The sequence below is a fragment of the Grus americana genome, chromosome 26, assembly GCF_028858705.1.
Source record: "Grus americana isolate bGruAme1 chromosome 26, bGruAme1.mat, whole genome shotgun sequence".
Lineage (NCBI taxonomy): Eukaryota > Metazoa > Chordata > Aves > Gruiformes > Gruidae > Grus > Grus americana.
In genome coordinates this window covers 1,765,906-1,781,014 of record NC_072877.1, presented here as the reverse complement: position 1 = coordinate 1,781,014, position 15,109 = coordinate 1,765,906, and the positions used below count along the sequence as shown (strand labels likewise).

The 15,109-nt window shown below is 48.5% G+C and overlaps 1 protein-coding gene across 5 annotated transcripts; it reads right to left on the bottom strand.

Moving 5' to 3' along the window:
• Positions 1–222: 222 nt before the first annotated feature.
• TIA1 (TIA1 cytotoxic granule associated RNA binding protein) lies at positions 223–14,915 on the bottom strand. Of its 5 annotated transcripts, none has more exons than XM_054804575.1 (13): positions 14,709–14,915; positions 9,670–9,766; positions 9,106–9,204; positions 8,502–8,556; positions 8,298–8,330; positions 6,933–7,020; positions 3,155–3,230; positions 2,618–2,726; positions 2,365–2,460; positions 2,189–2,273; positions 1,488–1,611; positions 942–1,081; positions 223–474 (listed from the first exon to the last, which is right to left on the bottom strand). In XM_054804575.1, the coding sequence occupies exons 1-13, from the start codon at positions 14,732–14,734 to the stop codon at positions 351–353; spliced, it is 1,152 nt and encodes a 383-aa protein (XP_054660550.1). In that variant the 5' UTR covers positions 14,735–14,915; the 3' UTR covers positions 223–350. The 5 variants fall into 5 exon arrangements, with proteins under 5 accessions (XP_054660550.1, XP_054660554.1, XP_054660551.1 ...); XM_054804579.1 differs by lacking the exons at positions 8,298–8,330; positions 14,709–14,915 and adding exons at positions 3,732–3,800; positions 6,036–6,127 and having other exon boundaries at positions 9,111–9,204; positions 9,670–9,714; XM_054804576.1 differs by lacking the exon at positions 8,298–8,330 and having other exon boundaries at positions 14,709–14,914.
• Positions 14,916–15,109: the final 194 nt, after the last annotated feature.

Here is a 15,109-nt window from a genome sequence, read left to right as displayed (position 1 = left end):
GCGGCAGAAGGTCCCTGCATTTGCTGTGTTTCAAAAACGTGGATCTTAAGAAACACGGAAAGGAGGAAAAAAGAAGGCAAAAGTTGGCAGACATCCAGCATCTCGTTTCGTGTGATTTTTTTTTTTTTTGTTTTCTTTTAAACAACGCGGATGACAATTCATGATTAAAAATGCGTGGGTTTTTTTTTTTTGGTGTGTGTGTGTTTTTTCATTTTTTCTCTCTCTCTCTCTCTCTCTCTCTCTTAAATAAATACATCGTTATCTGACGCTTGATCTGATAAATCCTGACAAAGGCTCCGCGACGTTTCCTTTCCCGGCGGCCTGCCGGTTTCAGAGTCCTCCTCTCCTCCTCAGGGCGTTTCGAAGCCCGCCACGCGGTATCCCGTCTGGTTGGGTATCACACTCCCGTTCTGCCCCTGCGGCGCCTGCACGCCGTAGTTGGCGCCCATCCACGCCGCCGAAGACTGCGTCTGACTGTTGGGGGGGGGAGAAATTAAATAGTTCGTTAGGTAAATGCGTAATGAGGGAGAGGTTAACAGAGCTGGAGCCAGCCTGGATCCCTACATGCCCCAAGCCTCTGTGTGAGGAAGGAGGGGTTTGTGTGCTAGGGATTGTCGCCTTCCCCTGGGGGGGGAAAACCCTCGCAATAAGCCCAAATATTCACTTAAAGCCCAAATGCTCACTTAAAAGCCTGAATACTCCAGGCCCAAATACTGACTTAAAAGCTCCTACGCTCATTTAAAAGCCCAAACATTCACTTAAAAGCCCACTCACTGAAAAGCCCAAATACTCATTTAAAAACCCAAATACTCTCATAAACCCAAATGCTCACTTAAAAGCCCACTCACTTAAAAGCCCACTCACTTAAAAGCCCACTCACTTAAAAGCCCAAATGCTCTCTTAAATAAGCCCCAATACTCCCTGAAAGCCCCAATACTCACTTAAAGCCCTGCTGGTTCCACGCTTGCCCGTACATGCCGTAGGCAGGGACCTGCCAGCCATTGGGCACGTACTGCCCGATCTGGGCATTGCCGTACCACTGGCCCCACTGCCCGTACGCCGGCGGGTAACCGATCTGGTTCTGCAAGGACAAAACACCCGCGCAGTTAAGCGGCGCCGGAGAAAGCGGCACTTTACGTCAACTCCCCCCTGCCGAGCCGGTCTGCTTGCTGAGACACTGCAACGGCCACGCAGGCCCCTTTGGAGTTAATTAGTCTTCATTAGAGTCTTTTGCGAGCTTTCTCCAGAATTTTAGGTCAGAGTTTTTTACCTAACAAGAGTCATTTTGGTTTTACCTAACAAGGGATTTAAAACTTAAAGGCTGCACTTGAGAGAAATACCCCCTGATGACATACACCATGGCACAGGTCACGCGTGCTACGCGGGGTCTCTAACCGGCACACACACGGACTTTACAGCCACTTAACGTGTTTCTAGTGCAGACCAACGAGCAAAGCCCTGGCTTTTAGCAGAGGAGAAGTTCTGACCTGCTGGACAGGACTGATCATGTCTGGTGTTTCCTTGCCCCAGTAGCACTTCACTACGTGTCCCTCTATGGTGGTTCCGTTGACGGAAACGATGGCATGCGCGGCACTCTCGTGAGAATTAAACCTGTCGAAATACAAGTCGCGCCGATATAAACAATGGGCAGAAGTAACCCCCGAGAGAGAGCCCCCACCAGCTCAGCACAGCTCTGGGCTCTGGCAGAGCAGGAACTTTCTCCTGTCACCCCCGCCACAGGGACAGTGAGGCCACGGCCACTTTCCCTGCCTCTCAGTGTCCTAACTCTCCCTAAGCAAAATGGGAAATTGAGCAGCAAGGAGAGCGGGTCAATTTACGATTATTTTTTGATTGTCTGGAGCCTCGTCGATGATGAGGCCAGTTCTGGAAAAGATTCTGAAAGCCAACCGTCTGCCTCAGTAACTCCGCTGGGGCGTCAGACAAGGGGATCAGAGAGAGATTTCTCACGCTGACGGGCGCTGCGCCAGTTTAGGCTGGGTTAAGGGGTTTTTCCCACTCGTGCCGAGAGCGCTCCAAGCCGTAACTCGCTCCTCAGTTCCAGCTGCAGTCGGAGAAAGCCTCCTCTCCGGTTCGGCACGCGGCCAACCCCTGCTCTGCTGACACCGCAAGCGTGCCAACCCGTACTTGTTACTAAATTCACCGACATGCAAACCGCACGGCAGCCTACCGTACAAAGGAGTAGCCTTTATCCGGGAAGACTCGGATTTCCATGATCTGCCCGAAGGGAGAAAAGGTCTGGCGCATTAGCTGTTCTGAAACGGGAGGAAAAGAGAGCAGCGAAATGAGGCGACTGCTGCGGTACTCGGAGCCGTTCAACGCTACAGCAGTTTGAAGCCACGATACCTGTCAGTCCCGAAGTAACACCGCCACAGTACACTGTGCAGTTGCTTGGACTAGACTGGTTGACCACGTCGTCGTAAGACAGTTGTTTGGCGTTTGCTTAAAAGAGATTTTACAGAGTTTTTCAGTGGATCGGGCGCACCCGCAACGTAGAAATTCTAATCCCGATATACCTAATTTAAGTACCCGCTTTCCCTCCTCCTGCAGTCTCCCAGGCTCGGGAGGTTTGCTCAGACACAAATAACTGAGAACCTACATTCGTATGTACTCTTTGGAGCCGGAGGTTTTCTTGTCGCCCAGTTCGTTCTGATTTGCCTTCCGCCGAGCCACTGACCACCCATCTGCTGAATCGCGTTCTCTGCGTCCTGCCCATGAGAGAGGGAGAGAAGACAAACCCGCCGTCGGCATCTCTTCCTTCGGCGACAGAGCCAAACGAACGGCGGCGGTGCCACGCGCCCACCCCATCTGACGCTTGCGATGCGCCGAAAGAATCTTACTTCAAAAGGAAGGGTTTTAGGCAGGATGAGGGACACCGTTAGGCCTCACCGAGCGCATCCGAGACCCTCACGATACACGTTGCTCACTCTGTCATGTCCGTACATCACTCGCTTGGACATCACTCGCCACGTGCTTTAGAAGCACTGAAGCGATAGCGGAGTGTCGCGACAAGCAGAGGGAAAAGCTTCCCGCGAGGCCGGACAGAGATCGGGACTGAGAGCACTCTTTCCCTTCAGCGGCTGCCGAAAATTGTTGTCTGTTTTTCAGAGGCGCTTGAGACCGTGCAGCAGCTTACCCATTTATTGAAGAAGGAAACGAAGCCGTATCCTTTAGATTTTCCTGTCGCCATGTCCTTAACCACACGCGCGTCTCTAAAAAAGCAGAAAGGAGAACCTGCTCAGCGCCTTCAAAAGACGACCGTACCAAAACGACAACTTGAGTCACGCGTACAGCTTACTGTCATGTTTCGCCTTCGCTAACCTCAACTCTTTATTGCACCGGCAACACACAGTCAAAGCAAAAGGCTTCTTTTCTAAACAGAACTTTACTAAGGCTTTGCCAGGTAGTAGCAAAATTAAACTTAATTGTGTAAACATGCAAATCAATAGCTTCTCTAGCAAAGGGATGTACTTTAGGACAGTTGGCTCCCCGCTTCAAAATGCTTTTACAGACTGTTAAAGACACAAAGCATGGTCAAAGCAGCTATTCCAAAGAATCACTTAAGGCAGGTAGCTGACTAACGTTAGCTGAACGGCTCTCTTTAACCATGCAATTTTTAAACACGCTATTCGCCAACACATTCTACCTACTCATTCAAAATATTAAATAGAAAAAAAAAAAAGGAAAAAAAAGATAGGAATTAAAAGGCATACGTCGCCTGTTAACCGAATTCTTTAATTTTCTCAGGTCAATTCGTTACCCCCTTTTTGGACTGTGGGCAGCTGTAAATTTTGAGAGATTGACATTTTCAGAAATTATTGAAGAAAATAAAACACCGAAACATTCACGTCTTAAACTACATATTACACATCATTTAAACTGCATTTGCACAACAGCAATCATACAGGACTGATTGGAAACTACAAGATATAAAAAAGCAAAAAAAAAAATTATATATAGAGAGAAAAATAATAAAAAATTGATAAAAGTAAATAAGAAAACTACAACGTTTGTCCACTGTGAACTGTAGCTTGTAGTTAGCCATGGCAATTCTGTCCATTCTTCAGAGACACTCTGCAAAATAACCAGAGCCCTATTATTTGAGATGGAGTTAAAAAAGAGAACCCAGCTACAAGAGCTAAACCCCACTCGTGGAACGCCATTCTATGGCGTTTCTCAGGCAATTTGCATACGAGTTAGCCGAGGGTCGAGATGCTCTCGCGTACAGGCCACCCTCTCCTCCCCTCTTTCGCCCCACACGTACAGGCATTAAGAGAACAGAAACAACAACATAAAACCAGTCAGAAAGTCATGCAATGTCACTTACGGCTGTATAAAACAATAGGGTTCAGAGAAACTAGTGTTAATGCGGGCACAACATTTAGCATTCCGAGACTGGCGAGAAAGTCACGACGAAGAGAAGGTTCGTTACGCTCGGGGGTGTTTGGTTTTTCTTTTTAAGCCTTACGGTAACTGCAAATGCTGCATCGTAAGCCTAATTCTGGCATACGTTAGCCCAAAGCGCTGACACCATCGCCGAAAGCGTGAGGAAAGTACCTCTCCCAAAGCTCCAGCAGAAATGGTATTTCTTTCCTCTTCATGAGACACCCCCCAACACACACCCCTTCGCCCTTTTTTCTTTCCCTCTTTCTGGGTTAGCTCAGAATTTGGGTCAACAAATTGCCTGAGAAGAGCCACTTTGGTAAGCTTAGATGGGTTTGCTCTGAAGAGCCTATGGAGGGAAGGGGGGAAAAACTCATCTCTACTTACCCTCAACCGAAAACTTTGAAAATAAAGACTTGAGAACAAGTGAAAACATGCGTACAGCAAGCATAAAAGGAAACCACAATGAAAGTGTGCTTTTTACAGTGATTAAAAAAAAATCCAGATACAAAGAATTACCAAAACTTCTGATGCGCTAATCATGCAGTAGTTCAACCTCGGTGTCATTAAAAAAAAAAGCTCAGTTTAGCACCAACAAAGACAATGTTAAAAACCAAAAATAATAATAATAGAAAAATAATAATCAGGAAATATTCCGTTAGCACCCCATTTCCGGAAACTAGTCACTGATGAAGTACAGGTAAAGTCAAGGAACTTCATTCAACCACTTAAGAGACAGCAGCGCTATTTTTTTCAGGTTAAATTTACCCAAGTAGAGCACCGAGGTCCCTTCGGCTTTATTTAACTCCTCCGCTTTGGAACAAGGGTTCAGAAGAGTCTTTATGGGGACAATTCTGAACCTGCTCCTTTTGTGGGAGAAAAAGAACCGAGTTTTGTGTCGGGCAGTCAGTCTGGGCCAGGGCAAACTGTGAGTCTTCCAGATGTGAGCTCTACGGCCGTGCGCCGAGTGCCCCAAAAGCAAGAGCATCGCTTCCCCCTTCCTTCCCCAGCACCGCCAGCATGCAGCAACAGCTCCGCCTCCAAAAAGCCCTTCTAGAAAAGATGGGACAATGGGCACGGCCCCAGAAATACGAACCGTGGACCCACGGTCCTTGTGATTTCATACTTAAGACTCCCCCTGGCCGACATTCAGGCGTTACTTTTTGCTTCAGGAGGAGGGGGTCTGGTTTTTTTAGGGGGGTCGTTTGTTAAAGGTGACTGTCCATTGAACGGTCACCCAGAAACCCAGTGCTGACTGGGTTAGGGGAAACTCTCTTGCACAGCTCCCTTGCAGTCCCACCGGCGCGGCCGTGGATTTCTGCCTCCCTTTTGCACTCGTTCCAGCAGTTCAGCTCTACTTTAAGAGTCCCTCGTCCCTTCCATCCAGATGGTGTTTGGCCAGAGGATACATTGACTCTCCTTAGGAGTCCAACCCTCCGCGTTTCCCAGATGACAATTACAAAAGATGCAGTCAAGCATTATTGTTGTCTGAAGCAAGGCACATTCAGATCACATGGTTTTTAAAAATTTTTTTTAAAAGCCTTATCATAAGAGGAAATCAATCCGGCATTAACAGAGTAATACACTGGACTCTGAGGGGGGAAAAAAAAAAAACAAACAAAAAACAAACTTACTTCAATTAAATGCTTCACTACACAACACTCCAAAGCACTCTATGTTCTCTTACATCACCATCAAGAAACTTCAATGTCCAGTACAGACAACACTACAAGGAAAATTAATGGTTTACGTTTGGAGGATGGAATGAACGAACCGCTCCTTACTCTGCTACACTCTGAATACAACAAACTGGCAGGCGGAGACCTGCGAGCACCATTCCCCATCTGTAATGCGTTCGCTTGTTACACCATCGCTTTGCGCCGCTGGGACGAGGGCAAGTCCTCGACCTGAGATGCCCCGTGGTTTTGGCAGAGCCCTTTCAGGTCAAGGGCTGACGTTGACCCAGTGCCAAACGCTTCAAGGCTGCTCTAGCGGCAGCCACTGGGTTGCCCCAACGAGTCGTGCTAAAAAAAGGTTCGTTTTGTGGGAAATGGGGATTTAATTGCAAAAAACCCCAAAATACAAAAAACACAATCCAAAAAACATTGGCTACCGGTGGCCGGCACAGCACGGCTAACAAAAAATCCAAAGCCTCTCAAGACGTGAACGTGCAGACTCGGTCACAAACCGCACAGCGCGATGGTGATCTGATTGCTGAGAGGACCAGTGAAATGCAAACCCCCAGTTGAGGAGTCAATTTTTTTCCTGCGTTGCTTTGCCAAACAAGGCAAGGAGTATAAAACCAAAGCAAGTTGGATGCAACTTCTCTAGGAAAGCAGAACAAACTACTACCAAGGAACCGGGTTACACATCCCTGCTTAACCGTTCAGACTCAAGTCGCTGTATGAACAGATGATGTACATTCCTGCACTGCAACAACTCTTTTTTTTTTTTTTTACTTACTGAAACATAAGGCTGCCTCCATTTAGGAGAGAGAACTTTTAGTTTATTTGCCCTAAGAAATTACTTACGATATTCTTCCAAACGGCGCAAAAGCTGCTTTTATGTCTTCAGTTGTAATTTCTGGACTGAGGTCTCCGACAAAGACATGGAAATGGTCTTTTGGGGAAAAAGAAAAAAAAAAAAAAGGATCTTAGCGTTTGAAGATGACCCTGAACGCGCGCACGCGCAGAGCATAGCTATCTCAGAGAGCATGGCTTTCCAGCTATTATGACGATCTACAGGAAGACTAGAGTTTACTACAAAACAGAATGCGCTGCTCTTCGTAACGGATCCTTTGCCTGGCAGCGCTACAGAGTCAGTGATTTCAAGGATACTAGAGTGACATACAGCATTTATGTTTTCTACTTTAGAAACCGCTTTTAAGACCAGTCAGCATTGACCATACAGAGTCTTAAGCTATTTACCTAATGTGCCCAGGCTACAGGAAAATCTTTCTGTCTGTACGCTAGTGTTAAGCCTCAACACGGCAGGAGACCGCTAGCTATTCAAAATCCGATCAGGTGAAACGACTAGCAGTTTCAAGAAACGCAGGATAACACTTCTAGAGTGGGACGTGCTGTGAACCTAGCCACCACGTCCGGGTTAACACCATAGGTCGTGAAGAACAAATCAAAAAACCACCTTGCATTGCAACAGGTTGCTGTTAAAGAATTTGAGTTCACAAAAGCCAATAATTTTGGTTGCCTAGCCAATACACTGTGTGGATCCACGTGAATTCAATGTGCGTGAATCCATGTGCAAGTGAACTAAGACTGAAGGCAACAGAATGGAAAGAGTGATCCCCTCAATTTATATCAGAGCTTTAAAACACACGCAGCAAAGAGAAACAAAAGTCCTGTATCTAAGGAGTTCACCACCACAATCAAATAACAGGTCACATACCATCCGAGCAATACACAGACTTATTGGTACTAGAGCAGGCACGAAACTCTTGAGTCTGCTCGGACGCTGACGTAGTTTAGCCCCGCTGGACTAGAGAACTTCAAAGCTTGCCGAGGAAAGCAGCAATTCGTAGGCTCACCGGGAGCGATGGAGCCCCATTTTGGAAACAGTCAAGGTACTCCCGAGGGGTCTGTGTGCAGGAACGCATATTGCGGCCTCACAGGGAGCCAATGATTCTGCCTCAACGGCAGGGGACAAGGGGGGTTGGGTTCAGTGCTTTTTTTACAATCACGCTCGTGACAAACAGCTGGAGATTAGCACCAGAACTAAACAGTGGCCGCTAGATCAACTTCCTGATGCCACGGGGAAACGAAAAGGGAATTCTTTCCATAAAAAATAAATTTGTAACGAACAAAACCCCACACATAGCTTCAGGTGGTTAGTGAATACCCTTGAGAGATTTCATTTTATGTTTAAGAAGATACAATTACCTTGTGAACGCTGTGTGTTGACAACGGTACTACCTGATGACAAAGATTAGATTTGTTCTTAAGTTTATTAACACAAACACATTAAATAATATCTTAGGATTATGAACAAAACATTACTGCATAGAATTGTACGATGCTTACGGTTTATGTTTAAAAACAACTTGTACAAATCAAACACGTACTCAAAGCATAAGTGACACTTACTGCTGGTATCTTTCTTCTGGCTGCTGGGGGTCGTCGCCCAATTCACTTTGACCTCCTGCAAACGTTAGTCGCTCATGTTAGATCAAGCAAATCCCAACTAAGCTCAGATTCCTCCAGCATTTCATTGTGATGCCACAGGGGCACCAGATGTGGAAGTCTGGGGTGGGGGAAAGCTCAAGTTTAAGATACGTTTCTGGGGAGAGGGTTCATTCTTCCAAACTGCGTTCCACTGGTTCAGGGCAAAGATGGGAAACAGACCTGGTCGGGGAGTTTTGTTCGGTTGGGCGGGGGTTTTTTTTGCAGGGGTAGGGAGAGGGACCTTGCCCTGATAAGGACAGCAGAAATAAAATACTCGTTATACCTGCCGTCTCTGAGCCCTCCTCAGTTCTACATCCCCACCTCCCGCGGCATTCTTGCCATGACTGTCAAAACGGCTCTTCTCGTTAGTCGTGCCACATTAACACCTCCGTCCAAACACAGTGCCTAGCATTTGCAGCGTATTCACTTTGCCTCAAGAGATATTTCCCTCACTGCTATTTCACCCGCACCATCCCAGAAAGCCTGATTTTCAACTCCTACTCACCCTGTAGACATGACAGCTTACCTTACCCATTATCTTCCGGCCATTCATAGCAGCCAGTGCTGCAGCCGCATGCCGGTGCTCATAGAACTCCACAAAACAGTACGGATCGTTTCCAGCTGTCTGATAAAAGAAATAAACAAGGGATTATGGATACAAACCTCTTCAAACCGTACCCTTGCTATTATACTCGGCTCTTTATTCGTTACACCTAAACTCCTCAAAATAGATAGGCTTTTTCACTCTACATCGAGACCACAGTCAATGTGCTCACAACAACGCCCCAGATTTCAGTTCTGCTTGAAAAAGGTAAAAGTATGGCAAAGAAGAACTTTTCAAATCTCATCTACAACACCCACATATAGTAAGTAACCTGCGTGCTCCCTTTCACAATACCCACCCATCCTTAAATTTAGCAACAGATACAAGGCGGAAATGACGCCCAAAGTACACAAATGTGATCTCCAGCCAGATTATGTCCCTTTAACGTGGTCATGCCATATTTTCAGTGGAATTCTGAAACACGCAAGTACGGCCCAAAGCCAATAGCTACGAGAAACATGAAAAACGTTAGGCAAAGGCTCTTACATCCATTATCATTTTGCAGTTTTTGCATGGTCCAATCTGGCTGAACAGCTGGAGGATTAGAGCTTCGGTCACGTCTCTTGACAGGTTCCCCACGTATCTACAGGATCAAAGACAAAGGTAGAAGTCATCCTGACACTCCAGTCTGCTCGTCAGTAACTGAACAAACATGGCCCAAAGCTGTTCCCGTTGAAATAAAGCGTGCGTGTCGTGGTCTAGCCCCAGTCGGCAGCTGAGCCTCCCCTGTGGTGGGATGGGAAGGAGAATGAGAGGAAAAAGGTAGAACTCCTGGGTTGGGATGACAGTTTACTAGGACAGCAAAGGGAGAGGGAAACAACAACAATACTAATAAAAGAATATACCAAGCGAGTAACACACAATACAGTTTGTTCACTGGCCAGAACCTGATGCACAGCCCGTCCCCAAGCAGCAACCCCTCCTCCCCGGCCAGCTCCCTTTATATACTGAGCACGATGTGATATGGTATGGAATATCCCTTGGCTAGTTCGGGTCAGCTGTCCTGGCTGCGTCCCCTCCCCACTTCTTGTGAAAATTAACTCCATCCCAGCCAAACACCAGGACAGCGGGGCAGGATTATATACCGACTCGTAGAGCAACGGGGCAGAAATTGTTTGGTGACAGCAGGCAGTAGCAGCGCCTCTCCTCAGTCCCACCGAAGGTCCGCATTTCTAAAACCTCACCTCGGTTCAAAGTTGAACGGAAAGCCAGATAGGGACAACTCGACCTGCCAAATTGATTTCCATGTATAGAAACAGCAGTTACGATAACCATACGCAGTCATCGTTCACCAAGCACCATCTCCCCAGCTGCCCGAGCAGCTCAATCTGGTGTTTAGCAAGCACATTACACAATATTTAGTCAGTTCCTTTTAAAAAAGGCCTTATCGTTTGAAAGCGCTACATCTGCCTAAAACAACCGAGGGCAAACATGCTCGAGCGTGGGCATTCCCCTGTCCTCCTCCAATTGAAAGGATCAGCCTCCTCCAGCACAAACAGAACCCGAACCCCTGCTCCAATTTGGGGTGTTGGCATTCTCAGCGACAAAGATCGTCCTTGACCAACAAGTGGGGTTTTTGTTGTTGTTAAGCCAGAATCACGGGATTTTTAAAAAAAGCACACAGAGAAACCTCAGCTCCAAAGGTGCGGCACCACCTTTCCGCAAAGGAACGTTATGTGGCAAACCGCTGCCTCTGCCATGAGAACCCCGGCCAAATCACGCTGCTGAAACCACGTCGATAAATCAGCAGTCTTCCCCGTCTCGGTGCAAGAGTTGCAAAGATGCCGTAAGAAAACAACAAGGCAGCAAAACCAGCGACTTCTTGCGCTCCTTCTGTTGACACAAGGCTGTGAACAGCCCTCCTGAAGAGATGGATCCACTCCAATATTTGGTTTAGCAGAGAGAGGTGGGGAACAGGACACACAGCCTCTATTTTTCTGTCAGAAATGACCCAGCAAGCTCTGTATTAATAATCTGACCGACTATTTTAGGTCGGAGTCAGAATCGTACTCCTTTTTAAAATCAACACATGCTTCACCAGAATCAGATCTTCAGAGGCATCCTCTCGCTCAACAAAGTGAGTAATTCCTGCACTTCCAGCGATGCTCCCTTAAACAGAGGAGGGTATGGTGCACTTCAATTAAGGCAATTAACTTTGTGCTCCATAACACCAGGACATTCTACCCTGCGTCAAGTTCAACCAAGAGTCATAACTAGCGAGACTTCTCCTCTCGCTTTTTTTTAATATTATCACCATTTGGACAATGAATAAGCCGAGGTACTAAAGCAACAAGACTCTCACGTGACCGTCTCTAAGTTTATTAACAGTTTATTTGTAACTAAAAGTTTCCTAGACACGGTGTCTACACCCTGACCTTTGCACTTGCACGGGATTTTCACCCCAATAATCAGACAGGCATCTCCAAAAGCATTAACACTGGATTTAGCTGGAAAAAGCAGGACTTAGGTAAGCGACCTCTGACAGCCCCATGAATCTCTGCGTGGCCAGACTTTTCAAAATGCATCCTCAAAGGATCGACTGCAGCAACATATATGTGTATATACACACAAAGAGAGAGTGTAATCGCATACTAGATGTTGACCTACTTGCTTCCGCACAAAGGTAAACCCAAATCTCAGCTCCTCGTGCACAGACACGGTCAAGACATCCCCTAACGGCCACACAAGCGGCAACGACACACGGAACACGAGCATTCTGTAAAATGCTAAAAAAAGGAGAGGGAATTGTAAAGCACATCGGTCACTCAAAAAAGCAGCTTCACATTGCACAAAATCAGCAGCTTTTTTTCTCATTACCCCTAGCTGCCTACATCTGCTGCCTGCTCTCTGCGGCCAGAGCTTTCTCCAATCCACGATCTGACAAACTACAACAGAGTCCTGCGATATGATCAACCGTGCCAAGATAGATGGGAAGAACATACCCCGAGCAACAATCCCCATGCTATTTTCTCTGACATACTCTCCCTCTGCTACACTCGAGCCGTTTGCCTGTCCGAACCTTTCCATGGAGTTTCGTTGCAGCTCTGCTTCCGTGTAGCTGGCACACAGGCAGGGTCCGCCGCTCCCAGACCTTGTCCCAGACCAGTTTTACAATGAAATAACCGAGCGCTGAGATGACCCTGCCAGGTAGGGACAGCTAATACAGGAGAGGGAGATCCCTCCTGCCTGACAGTTCTGTCATCTCCTGCACCTTGCCCTTTCCTCTCTTTCCTGCTAATTGGATTCTCATTAATGAGTTGGCCGATGTTTCTTTGCCGATGAGGGTTATACTATATAAGGCAAACTATGCAGACAGCTCCATTTATTCACTGCACATTGATCAGTATATGGCATCTTGAAAAGTAACACCAACCAGGTGTTAGCACTTCTGCATCTTTTTAGACATACAAAGTCAATTAGAAGTACACATATTCCACAAGGATCTACGTACTTATATAAAAAGCACAAACAAGAGGTCTTTGTAAAGTTCAAAAACACTGTCTGCCTTGTATCTGCTCTTCAAATCTATAACTTCTGCCGTTAAAGAGTGGCTTTCAAGCAAGGCAACTGGCCATGTGAAAACGAGCTGCCTCTCCAGGAAATCATTTACATAAGTAATACGGCTCCTAACGTGCTTTGAAACACCAAGGCTCTAGCACCCCCCTTCAAAGAAACAGGTTGCATGGAAATGGCAAAAACAAACCGTTACTTCCAACAACGTCTGGTATCTGTTCCAGAAAAACTACTTCAACGTGCTAAGGGAGCTAAAGAAAAAGGCAGGCATGTTGCAGGCCACTTTGGTGGCCCCTCACCACCCAGCAAGGCAACGCAAGCAAAGAGGGAGCACCGTAACCCATGTCCAGATGGGATTTCTGTTAGCACTACCTACAGAAATCCTCGTGCAATCAAATATTGAACACATGCTTCAGTCCTGAGCTGGAAAAGAGATTACTTTTAGCTGTGATTTCTTCCTTCAAGCTGCTCATTCTAAAACCCAATCTGTGAAACTCAGCTCATGACAATCCTCCATATGACTTGAGAAAGTCACTCGGAGCGATTCAGAGAAACACTGCTCTCAGTACGTTGCTCAATATTCAGTTCTGCAGCTCAGAAACCCGGCCGTGTTTGTGCAACGAGCCGCACGTGCTCGAGGACAGGTAATTCATTCCCTCAAGCATACGTCGCCAAGACCACTGGACACCAGACAACAATTTCACTGGGATGGGGGGGGAATGGGGGAAAACACTTTTCTAAATAAGCACACAAATACGCCAACAGGTCTGACCCATGTTTGCAGACACCAAGAATAGCTCCCAAAATACACGTGCTACAAAGACAGCGGGATCGTATACACAGGGAGGCAGAGTGTTTACCACTAAGGGGAGCCTGGACCAGAGGAGCTGGCATAAGTCACGTAAGAGTCTTGTTTTCCTGTGGTCACTTGGCCAAGTCATTTATCAACCCTTGGGGTAGGTGCACGGGCCAAGGGGAAAACTTCTCCCTCATCTTGGAAAGATTCCCTCTCCCTCCCGCCTTTCCTCCCCTTGACTCCTGTGCTGAGGCAGAGACCAAAACTTTACACGAAGTGGAACAGAAAGTCTGGAGTCTGTGATTTCCCTGATCTAAACGAGGGAAACTGCTCCAGATAACACCTGCCAGAGAAAAGGAGAGAAACGCACACATAAAATGTGCACAGGAGCTCTCCCATGCCTCTCAAACACGGGACTGAAAGTCCAAATCCCTCTTGACAGCAGCGGGCGTCAGCTGCCTAACACCGCCAGAAAAGTTGCTTGTAATTAAGGAACCTCGTTTATGATTTTAACAAGGCAAGGAGCTGCCCTACAGCTACAATTAATTCTCTGGGAAATAACAGGCTCGCAGTGTGCTTTAAACACTTGGACAAGTGCCGGGTTTCACGGGCGCCCCCCGTTTATTTCCATCAAGCTGTTGAACATCGCAGTGGGGCTCTGGCTGTTAGGCCAAGGCAGCCCTCCTCGCCGCCCCCCCCCCCGCCCGTGAGCTTACGGTGTTAATATAACCCAGAAATGGCAAAATTCTGCCAGATGCTCGCGAAAACGTACATGGAGCAAGTACCGGGGGCGGGCGGGGGGGGGGTGAGGTGTACATCGCCCCAGCCCCCTTCCCTGCAGATGCGAGCTGGAGAGGCCCGGGAGGAAACCCCAGACGGGGGGGGCAAGCGGGGAAGCCGGTGAACACCACTGGGAAGCAAGGCAAGGGACTAGAATAGCGGGGCACGGGCGGAGGGGCTGGGTCCGGCCCCGGCCGGACTCCCCCGGGCACTGCCAGGGCAGGCCCGCCGTGAGGGAAGCCGGGGCCGGGTGCTCCGCAGCCGCCCCCCCTCCCTTGGCACTGAAGGCGGCTGAGGGGCCGGGGCAGCCGCCGCCGCCCGTCGCGGAGGCCCGATCGCGCCGCCGGAGCCTGAGGAACCGTGCGTGAGGGGAGCCCGGGCCGCCCCTCCCCGCGGAGCCGGGAACAATAGGCGGTCTCGCCCCCTCCCCACTCACAGGGTCTTGGGCATTTCATCCTCCATGGCGCCGCCGCCGCCGCCCCCGCCCCGCCGCCCCGGCTCTTCACGCCGAGCCGGCCCCGCGGCCCCGTCAGCGCCTGGGCAGCCCGAGCGCCGCCGGCCCCGCCGAGCCCGAGCGGCGGACAATAACCCCAATGGCTCTCGCAAGATGGCGGGTGGCGGGCGAAGGGGCCCGGCCGGCCGAAAGGGGGCGGTAACGCGCATGCGCCCAAGAGGAGGAAGACGCGCTTCCCGCCCGCCGCCGTTCCCGCGCATGCGCGCCGTCACCGACCGCCGGTAACGGTACCGTCTGTCCCGGGGGTACCGGGGTACAGGCCTGGCGCCTTCTCACCCCCGCCGGGCGGGAAAGGAAGGGAAAAAAAAAAAAAAGCATTAATG